The sequence below is a fragment of the Dunckerocampus dactyliophorus genome, chromosome 5 (assembly GCF_027744805.1).
Source record: "Dunckerocampus dactyliophorus isolate RoL2022-P2 chromosome 5, RoL_Ddac_1.1, whole genome shotgun sequence".
NCBI lineage: Eukaryota > Metazoa > Chordata > Actinopteri > Syngnathiformes > Syngnathidae > Dunckerocampus > Dunckerocampus dactyliophorus.
Genome location: NC_072823.1, coordinates 23,216,049 through 23,235,024, shown reverse-complemented (window position 1 = coordinate 23,235,024; position 18,976 = coordinate 23,216,049). Strand labels below are relative to the sequence as shown.

The window sequence follows — 18,976 nt, the reverse complement described above, 5'->3', positions numbered from 1 at the left end:
GCCTTCTCACTGTCACGCTGAGCTGAACTTCATCCATTATACATCAGGTAACATGAGCACAAGGACACAAAACGTCCATGTCATTCTCATACATCCTGTGTTTGGTCTTCAGGAGGCCTCATCAAGAAGATCACAGCGATGTTCTAATGGAACCAGAAACTTCTCTGAACGTGGCATACAAGCATCATCATGGAACAGTAATGCAAAAGGTCCAATTTATGTTGTTTTTGTTACTTCCTTCTTACCAAATGGCTGGGAAAGAGACAAAAATATGAGCCACATTTGAAGCACACACGCCGGTCATGATTGCAATTTTTAATCAGATTAATTATAGTTTTCAAATTAATTCATCACGATTGTTCAACTATGTCTGAAATATGCCCATTTTTACTGTAATGAGGGGAGGAATTGCCCTGATGTTGATGTGTTCATGCCAGAATAAAGTTATAAAAGAACGTCTCAGACTCTGTGGCTCTGATTGAGGGTCCGAGAAACTACACAATCCCTCACTGTTGTTATGTAGAGACTGGGAGAAGAAAGACTTCCATGGCAGGACGTCCCAGATGAAGTTCAGAGGGAGGTGAGAGAAACAACAGGAGCACCGGAACATGGCGAAGGAAATTCCAGTTATGCTCTGAGGTCGGTCAGAGCTGAGGTACCGCTGACACGGCACAAAAACAGCAAATGTCAGTCAGGGCAGCGACGGCTGTGCAGAGTGGATTAAAGCTCACTAGGTGTGTGGAAATGTTCCGTAAGCTTTAACCAGAGGTGGACTGGACATAAACGTGGACATGGGCTTAGACAATCAGAACATTGATGACAGTGCTGGTCCTCGTCAGCACGTTATCTCCTAAACGGGCCATGGTGCAGATTTGACCTCCACTTCCTGTTTCCTCCCCTGTCCACTAGATCACGCTCAGGTTTGTCCAACACGTCCACTTTGTGTCAGAGCCCGGCAGGAGAACATATTCCATGACTTACTTTATACGGATCATGTTCACGGCTTTGTTGATCGTGACAGCCTCCGCTCTCCTTAAAGGTACGCACCGTAGATACACTGGTTAGTTCCACTTTGACCTTTGCAATGCTTTTAATTGATGCGGGCTCACTTGTGTGTGATATATTTGAACTTTCTCCATTCTACAATCAAGGATATTTTTTATGGCTACCCACCAGACACAATCCCATGAGATCTAATACAGAAATTATGCCTTTATGAAGATAATAATGTTCTCTTTTGATCAACACTGTCTGAGAGACATTTAATTGGTATTGTGCTGGTAATTTGCATCACTGCATCATAGAGAGCTGTTTCTGAGAGGCAAGTCAGGCAAGTCAGTATACAGTATTGGACATGCATATACAGTATTATAAACCACTGCAGGATGCCCAGTGGGATACCTAGTAGTTGTCATTTCCTGTTAATTTGGGCGTTTACTTAATGAAGTACAAATCCAGTGGAAAGGGATCCAATGTGAAAGCAACTAGACTGGTGACTAGGAGAGCATTTATAAGGCCTCACAGTCTGGATTACCACTGGAATCCAGATCATTGTGCTCTTAGGTCATGCCAATAACGACAAAGGTATTGATATCTTTAATTGGTTCAAAACTAGTAGGAAACGTCAATGGAACCAGTTTCACATGGTATGGTATCTAATGTGTACGTGTTCTGTCTGTAGCCCTTGAGAGTCAAAGATCAGCTGGAGTCTTCCTGCTCATTGAAGGAGGAAAGTACACTTTCAACTTTACCGACGCCCACACGGCTTGCCAGTCTCTCAACGCTACCATGGCAACCGCTGCCAACATGGAGGAGGCCCTGCAGCACAGCCTGGAGACCTGCAAGTATGGTGTGATGCCACCACAGCCGTGGCGCCTTTGAAGCTGGAAATATGTTTTGTCCGACTCATATGTCCGTCTTCCCAGGTTCGGCTGGATAGCTGAACAGGTGGCAGTCGTCCCGCGGCTGACGGCAAGCAGCAAATGTGGGAACGGGAAAACTGGATTGGTCAAGTGGAACGCGAGGGAGAACCAAAAATTTGGCGTCTTCTGCTTCTCTGCATCAGGTACTGAGTTTGCTTACTGCACTCGACTATCACTTCTACACGCTATAAGCTTCACTAGTCTCTGAATTTTTTCTTTGTCCCGAGTCTTATAATGATGTTGCCTTTGCTAAAAGTCCAGTTTTGTTCAACTAAACACCTTTATATTTGGTTTGGATCCGCAGAAAAATGATCTGATACATTTTTTGCTGTTCATGACAAACACTCCAAACACTGAAATGATCCAAAATCAAAACCAAACATACCACCATTGGGGGTTTGTGTGGCTTTATGGCATTTCCAGCATTTTTCATTTGCAACATTTTCCTGTTGCTTGTTGTTACAGCTCTGTACAGTTGGGCCCATCGTAACTCTGCTTCTTAACACACCTCATACACGTAACGTGGGCCCTGCTCGGGCTGGATCCCGTGCCCACACATCACCATGAGAGTTAAGTTAAGTAGTGCTAGCCATTGAGCCAAAAGCCCTGTGGCTTTCAGCCAACCGTCCAACGCAGCTCGTAAGGCATCTGGGAGTGAGGTTTGCACAGCGCACAGCCACACTAGCTGGCATCCGTTACACACACACCACAACTGGTTGCGCTTTGTAACACATACCTCTTAACACATCTATTGATATACAATAATAACACATCTATTGATATACAATAATACAATACTGAGCTATTAGGCACACAATGATGTGTACATTGTCTTTAAAATCAACACACACTTACATGGAACCCAAGAAACATATTTCATGTTTTTTTTCTTGCTGGTGATTGTAATAAGGCGCACTCACCAAACAATGACGCCAACACTTTATGTTTGGTTGTTAATAAGGCTTAATAACATGAGATAATGTCGCACATTCCTTATGACACAAACCAAAATGGTCACTTTTACCCGTCCACACACAAACATTGAGTTTTGCCTCATGGCCAGTTATGGAAATTAGACGATTGCATAATCTTTATTCAGCATTTCAGCCTAATAAGTCTAATTTTTACAACTGTACAATCCAGCAGTAAGACCAATATACCAGGCACGCTTTATTAGGAATCCGTCACTCTGAAGTCAGCATTTGTCTCAATTTGTTTGACCTGTTTTCATCAATTTTCAGATTCAAAGGCAACAGTTATCCCGCAAACATCCACATCATTCACCTCATCAACACCTCACACACATCCGCTCACGTCCTCAGCAGCTTCACCATCACCGCCTCCAAGAACCACAGAAACCCCCGAGCATGTGGCGTCTCCCACGTCAGCGGGTCGCCCCCAGGTCCAGACACTCCCGTGGCCCGGACTCGTCACCACTTCCACGCCTGGTCTCTACTTCACCACCAGAATGTCTTTTCCTTCTCATGTCATCACTTCTTCGCCAGCTGTCAGCAGGTCGGCATCCTCCATTTCAACACGTCATACTTCCAATAATTCCGTGCTGCAGCAGTCTGAGAGGCCTGCCAAGTCCTCCTCGAGAGGTACGTGCTCCTACTGGTATGGACTTTCTGTTTATTATTCTGTTACAGACACTGAACTAAACATGCATGTTCATAATTTCGGGTTATATAGGGATAGGGAGACTGCATATGAAACAATGAGGAGTAGTAGTCTTCAGTTCCAGCAATGCCACACTCTTAAAAGGACAAACTGCATTTGAATTAGCGTGTGCATCTGTAGTAAATACTGTATGTCCACATGTTCCTCTCAGCAGTTTCAACTGCACTCATTGTCTTCAGCGTCGTCTTCCTGATTGTGACCGCAGCAGGAGGACTGTGCTACTATAAACTGTAAGTGTATATACACTCAACAAAAATATAAACGCAACAATTTTGGTTTTGCTCACATCTTTCATGACCTCAATGCTTGGTCTCCCCCATATATAAATCAGTACATTCCTCACTCACAGGAACAGAGGGGAATGTGTGCGACACCACCTATCTCCCACATACAATGCTGTCCTTTCATTCTTTCCTAAAAGACATAATAATTCAGCCTCGACACAGCCACTAATTCCACTCAGACAACTGTTGTTGTTGTTCTTTTGTGCGTCATAATCAAATATCCAGCTCAGTAGCATTCAGCCACGTACTCGTCTCGGGTCCTACATTGAAGAGGCCGGCCTCTGAGGGTGGTTTGTAGAGAGGGCAGGTGGTGATAATGTGGTCTGCAGTCTGGCCAGGCTCCCTGGATTTACATACAGCTTGGTCTGCCAGGCATCACTTCCTCAGCAATGCTTTGAAGCGTTCAGTCCCAGTTCGCAGGCGGTTCAGCAGGGTCCACTGCCGATGGGGCAGGACATCTCCTTTGGTGCCGACTCCCGGGTCCTGGATGTAGCGACCTTGCCGACTCCCACTCCAGCTTCCAGAATGTCGCCGGCCATGCATCTGTCGACCGGTCATCAGGGATGGAACTAAGCAGCTCTTGTGCCATCTTGTTGTAAGAATGAAGGGATTTGAGCCTGATTGGGGTGTCGTGGTGAAGTCTCAAGAAGGCCCTGAGACACGACTAGCACATTCTGCACATAATCAGAGGCCAGCTGGGGCTATTCCCGCTAGCACAGGCAGGTGGAACATGGGAGTGGGCTTAAGGCAGCCAATTATGGTCCAAAGGGCATTGTTTATAATGACATCAACCTTCTTGACATGTTGGCTTCTCCAACCGAGTGGAGCACAGTATTCAGCTGCAGAGAAGACCAGGGCTTGGGTGGCGATTGGCAGCACCTTGGCAGAGGCAACCCAACTAGTGCTGGCAAGACGTCGGATTAGTGAGACCCTTGCAGACACTTTGGTTGTCACCTCTTCAAGATGCTGTTTGAAGGACAGTGTTCTGTCCAAATGTACACCAAGTCGGTTCCCTTTTGGCTTCTCTGTTGCTGAGATGGTAAGCTGCTATTACTGTCTTCCCAATGCTGAGTTGTAGACGCCAGCTACGTAGATAGGCGGCCAGGATACCCATGTCCTGGTTTAGGCCATCTTCCATTGCTTCCCCTGTTGGTGGTTGCATCATAATGGCTAGGTCTTCGGCGTAGCCTCACTCCTCTGTATTTTAACAACTGTTGTTTTGCACCCAAAAGCGTGAAACCGTTCTTATTGTCTTCGGAAAATTTCCAAACTCTCTTGGGGACTTATTTTCTGAGGAGCGACTAGCGACAAATCTAGCAACTTTTTCTGGCGTCATCTGATACTTTTCTGGTATTTGGAGACTTGAAAGTGAAAACACGTATTGTTCTGCAGTTTCTGTTGTCACCGAGCTCCGACGTCCGCCCAGCCCCAAAGCTGTCACTAGCAGTCAGTGCAGGCAGCCCTGCGGCACACTGAGAGCATAGCGGGCCGCTGCACCCCTCCGCATCCAAAGTGCAAATGAATCACACACGCGCAAGGCACGATGCCACGGACTCCGGATGCAATTATTACGCTTTGAGACTTTGAGAGGCCCTGCCCGAAATAAAATATTAAAATTTAAAAACAAACAAACCAAGAATCAAGTTTATTTGCATTTGTAAACGTAACTAAGGTTATGCTTTTTTCCTGCAGCATCTGTTGCAACATTATATGCAAATAAGGTGCAAATTAGCAGATGGCATTATCTCAGGACAACAGCTACTTTTCTTGCTGAAGATAAGCAACAATGTCTGTTGGATTGGTTTTGCTTTGCTCCTTCCTAATAAACACACAAGGAAGTTTTGGCCACCATCTGCATTAAATGTAATTCTACAACCAGTCTTGTGCAAATAGAACTCAAATCTTATATGTTAACACAAGAATAAACAACAGTTTAATTCTCCTTGACAAGGACATCATAAATATGCTACAGGACTTGGTGGGACAACTTCCTCTGTTTAATTCATAATTCTCTTCTGGGAAAGAAAAATTCAGGCCTTTAGGTCCCGGGGGCCACAGGGTGACGACATGGAGGCCAAGATGTGGAAGCACACTGACCTGCACCAGCATCATCTTGAAGACAACGAGGAAGAGGAGGAGGAGGCTGAAGACAGGAAGTACTCCAGTGACATCATGCTGTGTGTGAATCCACAAATGAGGAATAGCGACGCAACATAGTTTGTTCTTTGCAGCACATTAATAAAGCTCAGTTTTGGCTGACAAGGTCAGCGATTTAATATATCAATATGTTTTTTATTGTTGCTGGCAGTGCCGTAGTACATCATTTTCTAATGTAGCTGAATAGGGAAATAGCGACATCAGTATGATACAGAACAGTTGTACAAGCACAATAGTAAACATATTTACATGAATACCTTTGACAGTGTCTATCAAAAGTGAACATTATGAGCAGAATTTTTGTACTGGATCACATTAGATTCTGTACTTAATGTTGTGGTCAGTGAATGTAACCGATTTTTATATATAATATGTTTTATGTTAAGTAAATTCAATAAACTTTCGATACAAATGTGTTAATGTGTTTGTTGTAATATCCCCAGACGCCAATAGTCCGCGAAGAAGAAGTAGCGCACTAGGAACCGTAGAAGAAGAAAAAGCGAGTCATGTGTCCGGAAATGAGCGTTACATACTGGAAGCATTCAATTTTCATCTCTGCTCGAGGCTAATATTCTTAGTCTCGTTGTGAATATTTTATAATATATCAGTAAAAATGCGACGTCTCGGCTCGGTCCAGCAGAAAGTGTCGTGTGTTTTTATGACTGAAGTGAAGGAAGAACCGTCTCGAAAACGTGACTGTCAAGTGAGTGCTTCCAACGTGACGAGGAGATGATGGGTTTCATTACTCTGCATTTACACTCAGCATGTCTACGTTTTACAAATATTCAGTGCATGCTCGTTTTAATTAGCTTTATGAATTGGATTCAAAGGTTTATGATATACCCTCAAATCAGCGCTATCGCGATATTTTGTTTATGTATGCTGTGTACATTCTATGTAGTTATAGATGATATAAAAGTCCACCATGTTTGACGAGTCAAAAACCTAAATTATATGTCCTATACTTTGAAAAATGCCCTTTATTCACGGTTGTGTAATAGCAGTCACTGATCATAGTCAATTATCCCAAATTGCAATTTTGTGTTTTTATGACTGACTTGAGTATCTCATTATTGTGTCTGCTTCTGTTGTTTTTCAGCCATTTCATGTTGTCGCCACTGCAATTGTCAACCCTGCAGTGTTGGAAGCTGACATCAACTGTGCTCTCGCCACAGAGAAGCTGGATGGCACTTGCTGTTATGTTACACTCTACAAAGGTGTGAAGGCCACCACTAGAAATCTTCATATTCTTGTGGGGGTAGTGAAAGTTTTTTTTTTTTTTTAACCTTAAAGGGAAACCTCACCTGTGGGCTCGACTGGACAGGAAACCCAACAAGCAGGCAGAGAAGAGGTTCAAGAAATATCAGTATTCTCAAAGGAGCTCCAAAGGTAATATAACTGTGCTATATTACAGGTGGTCTTTGTTTTATGTTGTTCCGTTCTCCCATGTTTCGTGGTTACAACGCACTTCCATAAATGACTAATACCATACAAAAAGAAAAAACTTGAGAAACACATCACATTTATTCTTTTAGTTTTTTTCCCCCTTCATTATGTTTCCCAAGTGTGAGGCACACTCTTCTGTTGGGGTATGTCAAAAAAAAAAAAGGAAAGTGAACTACAGACCAACATTGGCCACATGCTTGGTCTAAGCCATTAGGCAACACAAAGAAGTCAGGCACACACACACAGGCAGGCAGAAGGTGCAAGTTCGATCCTTACACTGGACACCGTGTTTGAACCCCAGTTCACCCCTAGTTGAGAGACTCAACTCACATATTGATTCAATGACCTACTGTATACAATGATATTGAAATGATTGTTTTATATTTATGTCTTTATCGAAGTTTAAAATAGCTTATATCTTTAAAATGTACAGTCAATAAATAATGAACGTGAACGTGTGTCATAACGTGGAAAGTAAAGTTAAAGTAAAACCAAAAGTATATCAATACTGTAAATTGAATTCAAGTATTACATTTACTTAAAATTAACTATTTCTGAGGAAGTAGTAAAATGTTTATATACTGTATCTATGTGTACAGATCAGGTGCTTTTTTTTTAGTGGGACAATTCAATATAACAAATTTATCCTGCAGAAAATAAAACTAATATTTTCAACTAAAAGTCACTGAAATGCAGCTCTCAAGGAGTTGAACTGTTTCAGAGGAACGGGATGAAATAAGGAAATAAAACCAAATGGCTAATTTCCTGACATTTGTCACGATCTATGTGTTAGCCTGCGTGACAGTTTAGTGTGTTCACACTTTTATGCCTTAGTTCCTGTTCTATGCTCTTATTTTGGTAGTACTTCCTGTTTTGCCTGGTTTGTGTCCGCCTGCTTTGCTTTCTTCTTTATGTCTTGCACCTGTTGCTAATTTAAGTTGTCCTATTTAGTTCAGGTGCGTGCATCTTTCTGTGTTGTTGCATTTCGGTTCGTTCCTTCGTTCGTTCGCTCGTTTGTGTCGGTGTCTGTGTAAGCCTGACACGCTACTGCAAAGCGTTCTTTATCGAGTTCCTGCCGCTGCGCTGCAGCCATCATTAAAGATAAGTTTTTCCTGCAACGAGTGCCTGCTTTCTGCATACTGGGGTCATCGCCACTATGCCAAGAACAAGACGTGACAACATTTATTGTATTGATATTACGGTAATTCACCCTTTACGCCAGGCATGTCCAAGCTTTTTCCACTGCATACTGAAAAATCAGAGTATATGGCAGCCACTTTGATGTTTGTCATTTAGTTAAAAAAGGCTAAAATCAACCCACTACGGTAAACATACATATATACTGTATATACCTGTATATATTTTTTAAACACCCTACACCCTGTAGAACCTTATGATTTCCGTGTTAACAGAATCACAGACAGAATTGCACAATTGGCCAAAAAAAAAAGGAATCAACTGTTAAACGCGGAATCTTCTGGAAATTAACATAATGTGAATGAAATGCAGTCATTGTGAGGAGAAGGAACTTTTGTGTGCAGAAGTATTTCCCTGGTGGACAGGCTCAATTGTGGCCAATCTCAACACAAAACTGTCGGCCTTTCTTACCGTGGCCATGTCTCTGAGCACTGAACACCATGTACCGTACTTGTGGACACTCCAGGTCAATTACAGTTCTGAAGTATGACAGCACTGGAGGATAATGAGTTTCATTTTTCTCAAATATTTGGCAGTTAACTTGCATGTTTTTCTCCCAACACGTTTCTTGCGACCCTTTTTTGCACCTGCAACAAAACATTTAATGGTTCTGTGGTCACGTCCTAATATCTTGGCAATTTCGGCAATTTCAAGAGTGCTGCATCCCTGTGAAAGATGTTGTGCAGTTCTTGACTTTTCAGAGTCTGTTCAATCTCTTTTCTGGCCATTTTGCCAGAGGAAAAGAAGCTGCCTAATAACTGTGCACACCTAATGAAGAGTGTTGATCTCCTAAGGCCACACCCTCCCTCGGTACACACAGTCACAATAGTCCAATTTCACATGTCATAAATGGATGACCACCGTATTCCTTGTCAGGTTTCACATGGAACGTACAAGAAGACTTTAAGATGGTACCAGACATGTGGATCCCGGCTCACATGGTGAAACATCACAATGGACATCCCATTCCTGATGAACATGGTCACATTCCAGGTCTGTTGACATGTCCTTCATTGTTAATAGTAACTCAACTTAAGGATGAAAGGCAATATCAGGTGTGTAATACATGTACATGTATTTGTAACCAAATTTTTTGGGAGGCTACAGAGGCGTGACGAGTTCCCACACCGTACCCATTAAGTGTTTGTGGCGTCATGCATCTACTCTGTAAACAAGTAGAGTGCAAATAGATCCTTGGCTAACAGGAGTCCTGGCTAGCGATGGTCATATGATGTAATGCATGGCTTCCATATTGTATATTCAATACAATATAGCCAGCCTTCATTCAGTGTCAGAGCAAGAAATCTGTTTATTTTAATGGCTCTCAGACCCAAGACGGTTGAAAAGGTCACATTAGGAAGTAAATGTTCCATTTTGGACAACAGTTGTTAACGACACAACAGAAACACAACCAGCTCGTTTGTAATAATAAACAAGAGTTGTCCCGCGCTTGAGCGAGTGTTTTACCAGAGGTATTTCTCTGCGGATGAATCAGGCGCTAATATTTCTGTCACTAGTGAAAGCGTATCTATTACGTGGCTTTGTGTCGCTGCCTAATGATGAACGATGAGCGCCGCAAATGGTTTGGACTTTGTAAGGAGGTTTTGGTGATGATCTGCCCCCGTGACGATGCTCTTTACATTTCCTAGCGACCTAGCTGCTTGTTTGTCAGCGGCACGGTGAAGAGCGAGTGCAGGTGTAAACATCGTCACGCCATCAACGTGAGGATGATTTGATTGGCAGCACTGAAGGACAACTGAATGATTCATTCATCTCATGCTAATTAGCACTCTTTAAATGTCTATTTTAGATCAAGGGGAAAGTCTTGTAAAACTATTATACACTACCAGTCAAGTTTGGACACACTGTCTCATGCAATAGCATGAGGAAGTGTGTCCAAACATTTGACTTGCAGTGTTGTATTATTTCAGAATTATTTTTAGAACTTTTATTTTTTGAGCATTTATTGGAGAATTATTTGCTTGCACGTAGCATTTTTTTTTTTGTTATAGTTTAATTTGAAAAGTAAGCAGTTTTGCATTTTGTTCTTTTACTGTACCCAAAATGATCCCAACCGTGACCTTAAAACGGAGGTACGTACTGAACCGTGATGGTGGCGAACCATTACACCTCTAGCATCGTAGTTCTTTATTGATGAGAGGTTTGGTAACAGCGGTCCGCTGTGAATGTTCAGGCTGGGTTCCAGTGGAGGATGACAACAAGCAGTACTGCTGGCACTCCTCTGTGGTGGACTACAGCGTGGGGTCTGCTCTGGTCCTCAGACCCGTCGTCAACAATGAAGACACTTTGGAAATCGCTGCGGTCCCACTGGCCGACCTGCTGGAACAAACTCTCGAGCTGATTGGAACCAACGTCAACGGAAACCCTTATGGTAATGTCATCCAATATTGCTTGATTGATTGGCAGCAGTAGGGCTGTTCAACTTGAACGATTGTAGTATTCAGGTGGTCATCGTGTTACGACGTTTACTGTACACTCCCATGAAATATTAATACTGTACAAAAAAAAAACAGAAGTACGCAGCGGAAGAATACGTAGTTGTGTATTACTACACTGATGGACAACGTCACTTTTGTTCCCTTTAGTTAACTTTTTTCTTTTCATTTGGTGTCCCAAGCGTGAGGCAGACTTTTCTGATGGATGTGTGTCAAAGAAAGTGAAAGTGAAGTGAAAATAGACATCCTAAAGTGCTCAGAAAGTGGAGAAGTGCCAATCTATCAGCCATTCTAATTGGCTGCATGCCCGGTCCAAGCCACTCAAACACAGTGGCCATCATCAAGGATAAATATGGTATCTCTGAACACGTGAAAGGATCTGCTCCTATGAAATCGATAGTGATAACTAAGCAGTGTAGCGAACTCATTATTGACACTTGTTTTTTTTTTTTAATAAGCCTGTCTCTCCCTCCCTTGCAACGCCCCTTCTAGTGTGCAAGGAAACCACAGGGATAAAAGTAGGAGTTGTTCTCTTTTTCATTTAATTATTTAAATTAATCTTTTTATTACTGTATTTTATATGTCCTTTATGTGATCTGTGTATAGTGTGAGTAACTTAGGTGTTCATTTAGCTGTCATTTAGGTCTGAAGTTCCCACTTACACTAAAACCCGACTAACAATTCTGCCGTAGGAACAGAACAATTTTCTTGACCTTATCTAGTTACATGTTAGGGTCAGTTGAGTAAATATTCAACTCCTTTCTGCCTTTGGTGATGTTTTTCCCACTCTGTCAAACAGTTTTTCCATGCTAACAACAGGGTTGGGGTCTAAGAAGCAGCCCATCCACTTCCTGGTATCCCATGGGAGCCTTTGCATCAGAAATCCTCCTCCAGTGGACTTCCAGCAGCTTTACTCGTGGTTTCGGGGCGGCTCAGAGGGCCTGATTGAGGGCATCGTGTGGCACTGCCCTGACGGCTCGCTCTTCAAGGTAAGATGTTTATGGAGTAGTTAATATGCCCCTGCATGTTATTTAGAAGATGTTCACGTGTTGGCAGGTTCACCGCCATCACATGGGACTGGAGTGGCCAGCAGAGGGCACTCACCTTAGTGACAAGCCAGTGGTGGTTCGTGTTGCCTGGGCGACGGTGGATGACAACAGCAAGAGTCTGTTTGCGTCATTGTCTCGCCTGAACGGACATTGTTTCAGCCGCTTGCAGGACGTCCATTTTGACCTGTGAATCCACTAGTCCAAAATATTCACAGGCAGACAAGCCGCACGCACACCCTTGGCCAAGTTCACTTTAGCCTCCTGTTAGCCTAGCTTGCATGTTTTGGGCCGTGGAAGGATGCTGGAGTGCTTGCCCGAAACAGAAAGACCTGACCTAAATAAGCAGCATAAGTTACAAAAATCAAGCATAGGTTGTAAACAAGCTTTCACAACAAAACATGGTTACCACATGGAACTAAATATTTATTTTAGTCATTTTATTTTATTTTGTAAAGTATTACAGGGGCTGACAGGGACAAAGTGCTGCAAATTAAAAACGCTGCAATCACAAATGCTGCAAGATTTTTAAAAAGTGCTGCGTTTTTTCCCTTTCGGCCACCGTACATTAGTCATACTTTATTTAGCTTTATGATTTACGAGTTTAAAATACACTTAGAAATTCCATTAAAGCCAAACTGTTTACAAAAGGGGAAAAAAATGAAAATGCCCCTTTTATTTCAAGTCTGGACCAAATTTAAGGTTAAACTGTCCTTAGTGAAAGTAATACTTTAGCTTACAATTTGAGTCTTAAACCTGCATAACCTTGATTTTCATTTGCAGTAAAGCGAAATGTTTACACTTCAGATTGTTCCACTGTATGGATGATGGCTACCATGACGAGTTGTAAAATAAACTGTATTTTCAGGGTTCTTCCGCAAGTATGGAAAAGTGTGGAATATGATTTATAAATTTGCAAATCTGTTGAGCACGTAAGGGCATTTAGATGAACAATACTATCTGCTCTAATGACTGGACAGGACAACAAATGAATAAAAATATTTGCAGTTCTGGAAAAGGCTAAAAAACTCAAGTATGGCAAAAATATTCATGTTTCCAAGGGTGTTACCACTGTTCTGTTTTCTAAAAGGTAAAATCGATGTATTTTTTGTAAGGTGCTTGCTAGGGCAGCTAAGATGTTTGTGTGAGAGCGCACAGTGAACAACACATCCCAGAAAACGTTTGGGAAGATGGACAAATTTAATGTAATGGGGTAGGCCCTAGAACAGGGGTCACCAACGTGGTGCCCGTGGGCACCAGGTAGCCCCCCACGACCACATGAGGTGCCCGCAAGCCTGCTTTTCATTCAGGTTTTCAGTTAATAATGAAAGAACAGTAGAAAGAAATGCATTCTGAAATACAAAATGTGAGTTGTGGACACCAGCATTTTGTTAATGTTCTGGTAAAACAAGCATATTCGCTTTGTTTGGGTTTAAAATAAGCTCTGAAAATAAATGTTACAAAAATGAGTAGCTCTTGGCCATTTTTATTTTGTAAAGTAGCTCTCAGAAGGAAAAACGTTGGTGACCCCTGCCCTAGAAGGACCAAATCAACCATGAACCAACAACAAACGGTGAGTGGTTTGGTCCACAACATATCAGAAAAGGCAAAGCTGATGTGAGTGAATATCTCGTTTTGCCTGAAACACTATAATAGGTCTGCTTTCATGGGTGACTCAGGAAATAAAAAAAATCACTTTTGAGAGCCAGATATCAGGGGGTATTTACATTTTTAAATAAAAAACTTTTGTTAATGTTTGGTAAAACAAGCATATTCACTTTGTTTGGGTTTAAAATAAGCTCTGAAAATAAATGTTACAAAAATGAGTAGCTCTTGGCCATTTTCATTTTGTAAAGTAGCTCTCACAAGGAAAAACGTTGGTGACCCCTGCCCTAGAAGGACCAAATCAACCATGAACCAACAACAAACGGTGAGTGGTTTGGTCCACAACATATCAGAAAAGGCAAAGCTGATGTGAGTGAATATCTCGTTTTGCCTGAAACACTATAATAGGTCTGCTTTCATGGGTGACTCAGGAAATAAAAAAAATCACTTTTGAGAGCCAGATATCAGGGGGTATTTACATTTTTAAATAAAAAACACCAAAGTTAAACACCATAGTAGTTGCTGGTTAATTGGGTAATCGGTTACTCATCGATTAATTGTTGCAGCTCTAATGAACCCTGTATGTTGCAGTCATCAAAAATACAGTACATACTGTAACTTGGGCAACAACTTCTTTGTGTAATTCCTTTGCCAAACCAGACATTACATAGTCAATAGTCATCTCTGGTGTGCCATTTTTCTCTGGGTAACATCTGGAATACATAAGACCTACAAGCTCTTGCCTGAACATATTTCAAGATAACTTTATCTTTGTACATGCTTTACGTCCAAGTAATTTAATGGAGACAAATGTCCTCAAGCCACAGACACATTCCTACACTATTTGCCGTTTTTTTCTATTGTAGAACTTGTGTAACCCGCCTCTTGTCTGTCAACGAGGAACAAGTCCTTCGGTCTGCACTGGAGGAGCAGAAAAGAAGATGGATGGCTGACTGATTGCGTTAGCACATGAGGAGGTCATGATGTCAGGCTGAGGTACCGTAAACTTGAAATCGGTGATGCTTGTTGTTCAAGCTGAGCAATATACACATGAAATTGTGCCAAACATGTACCTATAAGTTAATAAATGATTGATGAGTATATTGAGAAGGAAACCATCTGATTCTTGTCTACTCTAGTTAGCATTTAAACCTGATTACAAAGTCATGCTAATTTAGCGGCAACACTTTAACGGCCACTCCACAATGCACCTTTGAAGGCCATGCCTTATTTTTCCATATTTTCAAATGTTGACGGGCGCTAATTGTTGGAAATAAGAGATGGAATTTATGGGTCTTTAAGCATTCCGTTCAAAAGACTGGCTCAATACGTTTTTTTAGAAGTCATCCTGAGGTAACTACTTTTTTTTTCTATCAAATTCTATCAAAAACTTAGACATACCATCAATATACTATTTTCAATATTCCCTCGCCTAAAAAATTTTGTAAAACATTTTAATACAGAAAAATATACAAATAATAAAATATAGAATATATGTATATAAAGCAATATGAATAAACGTAGACTAAAAATCAGCACATGATCAAAACGGATGTTAGCATGTATAGATAGCTGGGTTCACTTGAAAGGAGGGGACAACTGACTCACGAGGTACCAGTGTTACCAGATGGAAAATGACAAATGATCATACTAGAAGCTTAAAATCGTATTTCGAGGAAAGCTATTGTACACACCAAATTTGCCACAGGAAAACATTAAAACATTATCACAGACCATGTATAGATTACAGAAATGATCAAAATCTTAAAACCAGTTGAAAGATTACTCGAATTTGCATTTTGCACATTTGGATCTTAATGAGGTTTTAAGTAGATCTACAATATGCAAAAACAAGAAGGGGAGGGAGACAAAAAGCATTTTGAAAAAGTAATTCATTGAAAACAACAATTAAACTGAAATAGGCTGTTTATCAGATCAAAAGATCAAAAGTTTAAGACCATCACTCAAAAAATATAAAAAAAACTCTCCAAACCGGAACAAAAGATTTTCTCAGTAGAACTCAGTAATGAGTATCTCCACAGTTCTTGTTCATCACTTCAAAAATTGGTTCAGGCATGTTTGATGCGAGTGTTTCCAGGAGGCTAGTGGGAACATTGCTCCAAGTGGTGAAGATGGCTTCACGAAGGGCATCAACTGTCTGGAACTGATGGCCTGATGGATTTTTATAAACTTCCCTTGCCATCCATCCCCAAATGTTGTCTATGGAATTTAAATGCGAGGAACATGCAGGATGGTCCAAAAGAGTGACGTTATTCTCCCTGAAGAAGTCCTTGGTCAAGCGACCATTGTGAACTGCAGCGTTGTCCTGTTGAAAAACCCAGCTGTTACCACACAGACGAGGGCCCTCAGTCATGAGGGATGCCCGCTGCAACATCTGCACGTAAGCATCCACCATTTGACGACCCCGCACCACCTGAAGCTCCAGTGTTCCACTGAATGCAAACGCACCCCAGATCATGATGGACCCCCCTCCACTGTGTTGGGTAGAAACATCTCAGGTGGGATCTCCTTGTCATGCCAGTAACGTTGGAAGCCATCTGGACCATCAAGGTTACATTTTTTCCTCATTAGAGAATAAAACTTTTTTCCACCTTTCAATGTCCCGTGTTTGATGCTCCCTGGCAAAGTCTAAACAGGCAGTTTTGTGGCGTTGAAGGAGACAAGGTCTTTGAATTCGTTTTGTTGTTTTTTAAACCCTTTTCCCGCAGATGCCATCTGATGGTTATTGCGCTGCAGTCGGCACCAGTAAGGGCCTTAATGTGGGTGGAAGACCGCCCTGTGTCTTGATGGACAGCCAATCGGATCCTCCGGCTCAGCGCAGGTGTGATTTTTTTGGGTCTACCACTTGACTTTTTGTTCCATAATGCTCAGGATCTTTCAAAAAATGTAGAATGACTGATTTACTGCACCCAACCTCAGCAGCAATGGCACGCTGCGAGAGGCCTTGCTTATGCAGCTCGACAATTCGACCACGTTCAAAAAGAGAAAGCTTCTTAGCTTTAGCCATCAGGAGGGCACGACAGTGTGAATGCCTGACAGAAAATGACAATTTTGAAGACATTTTGGCTTTTATAGCCTGTGGTCTTAAAGTTTTGATCAGCTGATAAACAACCTATTTCATTTTTTTTTTTTTTGGTTTAAATTACAAGTTTCAAATGTTTTTTTTCTCACTCCCCCTTCTTGCTTTTGCATATTGTAGCTCGACTTAAAACTCATCATTCAGATCCAAATGTGCAAAATGCAAATTGTAGCAATTTTTCAACTGGTCTTAAGATTTTGATCAGGTCTGTATCTTACAGTGATGTGCGGTGTCATGATAAAAATACAGAAATTATTAATAACAAAAAATAATATTAATATTATAAATATTTTCTGTCTGATTTCAATCCTTTAACATTTTCTGGGGTAAAAATCACTGAATTTGCAGATTGCCTGGTCAAATTCAAGGAAGAAACCTAAGGTGAGACAAAATAAGACAAATAAGTGACATCAAGAACTTCTAAACCTGAAGATGACCTTCAAAGAAGCTGTCACACAAGAGCTGAAGTGGGCACAGAAGAAACTAAGGGCAGCAAAGGAGCAGTACAGAAGGAAGATGGGATGCAGAAGGACAACATGAAGGAGGCGTGGCAGGTGGTGAAGACCATTACTGGCTGCAGCACGAAGAGGGGCCAACATTCAGGGGGATGTGAGAAGTGCAACAGGTTTGACCAGCCCATCCCACCCACAACACAAGTCACCAGCATGGAAGGGAACACCTCACCCTCTCCTCTTCCCACAACCCACAATAGCAGCAGCTCAAGTAAGTGGGGGGCTTAGGAGGCTGCGCTCCAGCAAAGCAGCAGGTCTGGATGGAGTATCACCTCGGATACTGAAAGCCTGCGCGTGGGAGCTAAGATAAGATAAATGCACATGGGAGCTGGGAGACCCTCTACGGCACATCTTCAACCTAAGCTTGGGGTTGAGTGTTCCTTAGGTGTGGAAGATGTCCTGCATTGTTCCAGCCCCAAAGAGATCTCATCCTGGTGAGCTGAATGACTTCAGGCCGGCAGCCCTGACCTCGCTTGTGTTGAAGACCATGGAACGGCTCCTGCTCTACCACCTGAGACCACAGACCCACCACGCACTCAACCCTCTGCAGTTTGCATACCAGGAGAAAGTGGGAGTTGAGGATGCCATCACCTTCTTGCACCGATCTCTCGCTCACCTGGACAGAGGCAGTGGTGCTGTGAGGATTACATTTTTGGACTTCTCCAGCACCTTTAACACCATCCAGCTTCAGGTCCTCAGGGACAAACTGACATAGATGAGAGTAGGATCACACCTGGTGGCATGGATCACAGACTACCTGACTGGCAGACCTCAGTACGTGCAACTGGGGAACTGCAGGTCCGGCACTGTGACCAACCACCTGCACGTTAACACCACCAAGACCAGGGAGATGGTGGTGGACTTTAGGAGACCTTAGGAGAAATAGGACACACCAGAACCTGTTGTCATCACACTTACAAATACCTGGGGGTGCATCTAGATTATTAACTGGACTGGACTGCCAACATGGATGTTCTGTGCAGGAAAGGGCAGAGCTGTCTGTACTTTCTTAGAAGACTGGCGTCCTTCAACATATGCAAGAAGCTGCTACAGATCTTGTACCAGACTGTGGTAGGTAGTGACCTCCTGTATGCGGTAGTGTGCTGCGGAAGCAGCCTCAAGTAGGACGCCACACGTCTGGACAAACTGGTGAGGAATGCAGACAGCCTGACATCTGTGGCAGAGCAAAGGACACTGAGGAGGCTCCTTTCCATCATAGACAACCGGCATCATCCAATGCACAGCATCATCTCCCGACAGAAGAGTAGTTCAATGGCAGATTACTATCACTGTCCTGCACAACTTGTATTAACATTTTTAAAAACTCCAAAGAGTGCCTCACCAGCCATGAACATCAATGCACAGCACTGCTTACAATGCAGTTTTCTATTTTAATAAACTAATAGCAAAAACTGACACTGGCAGAACGGCAGAACAGCCCCCTCACCTAAGAGCCACGTGAGACAATGCACAATGTCAGGCGCAGTGCAAAATGTGTCCTGTTTGCTAATAGCCATGTAGAGTGGACCCTCGTTTATAACAGTTAATTGGCTCCAGATAAATGAATTTCC

At 42.4% G+C, this 18,976-nt stretch overlaps 2 protein-coding genes across 5 annotated transcripts; both read left to right on the top strand.

The window, feature by feature from the left end:
* The first annotated feature begins 175 nt into the window (after positions 1-175).
* On the top strand, positions 176-6,392 carry lyve1b (lymphatic vessel endothelial hyaluronic receptor 1b). Of its 4 annotated transcripts, none has more exons than XM_054777757.1 (8): positions 176-209; positions 524-580; positions 910-1,039; positions 1,682-1,844; positions 1,926-2,065; positions 3,164-3,523; positions 3,757-3,832; positions 5,911-6,392. In XM_054777757.1, exons 1-8 carry the CDS (start codon positions 201-203, stop codon positions 6,101-6,103), a joined length of 1,128 nt encoding a protein of 375 aa, XP_054633732.1. In that variant the 5' UTR covers positions 176-200; the 3' UTR covers positions 6,104-6,392. The 4 variants fall into 4 exon arrangements, with proteins under 4 accessions (XP_054633732.1, XP_054633733.1, XP_054633731.1 ...); XM_054777758.1 differs by having other exon boundaries at positions 3,754-3,832; positions 5,921-6,392; XM_054777756.1 differs by having other exon boundaries at positions 3,754-3,832.
* Positions 6,393-6,552: 160 nt separating this feature from the next.
* Positions 6,553-14,856, top strand: rlig1 (RNA 5'-phosphate and 3'-OH ligase 1). The gene is made up of 7 exons (XM_054777760.1): positions 6,553-6,746; positions 7,143-7,260; positions 7,337-7,432; positions 9,563-9,679; positions 10,881-11,078; positions 11,962-12,131; positions 12,199-14,856. The coding sequence occupies exons 1-7, from the start codon at positions 6,657-6,659 to the stop codon at positions 12,379-12,381; spliced, it is 972 nt and encodes a 323-aa protein (XP_054633735.1). The 5' UTR covers positions 6,553-6,656; the 3' UTR covers positions 12,382-14,856.
* Positions 14,857-18,976: the final 4,120 nt, after the last annotated feature.

Coding starts and splice junctions, on each gene's coding strand:
- rlig1 (XM_054777760.1), top strand. CDS start 6,657: ATGCGACGTCTCGGCTCGGTCCAGCAGAAAGTGTCGTGTGTTTTTATG. Junction 9,680..10,880: donor TGAACATGGTCACATTCCAG/GTCTGTTGACAT, acceptor GTGAATGTTCAG/GCTGGGTTCCAGTGGAGGAT. Junction 11,079..11,961: donor CGTCAACGGAAACCCTTATG/GTAATGTCATCC, acceptor TGCTAACAACAG/GGTTGGGGTCTAAGAAGCAG.
- lyve1b (XM_054777756.1), top strand. Junction 581..909: donor CAGATGAAGTTCAGAGGGAG/GTGAGAGAAACA, acceptor CCTGTCCACTAG/ATCACGCTCAGGTTTGTCCA. Junction 2,066..3,163: donor CTTCTGCTTCTCTGCATCAG/GTACTGAGTTTG, acceptor ATCAATTTTCAG/ATTCAAAGGCAACAGTTATC.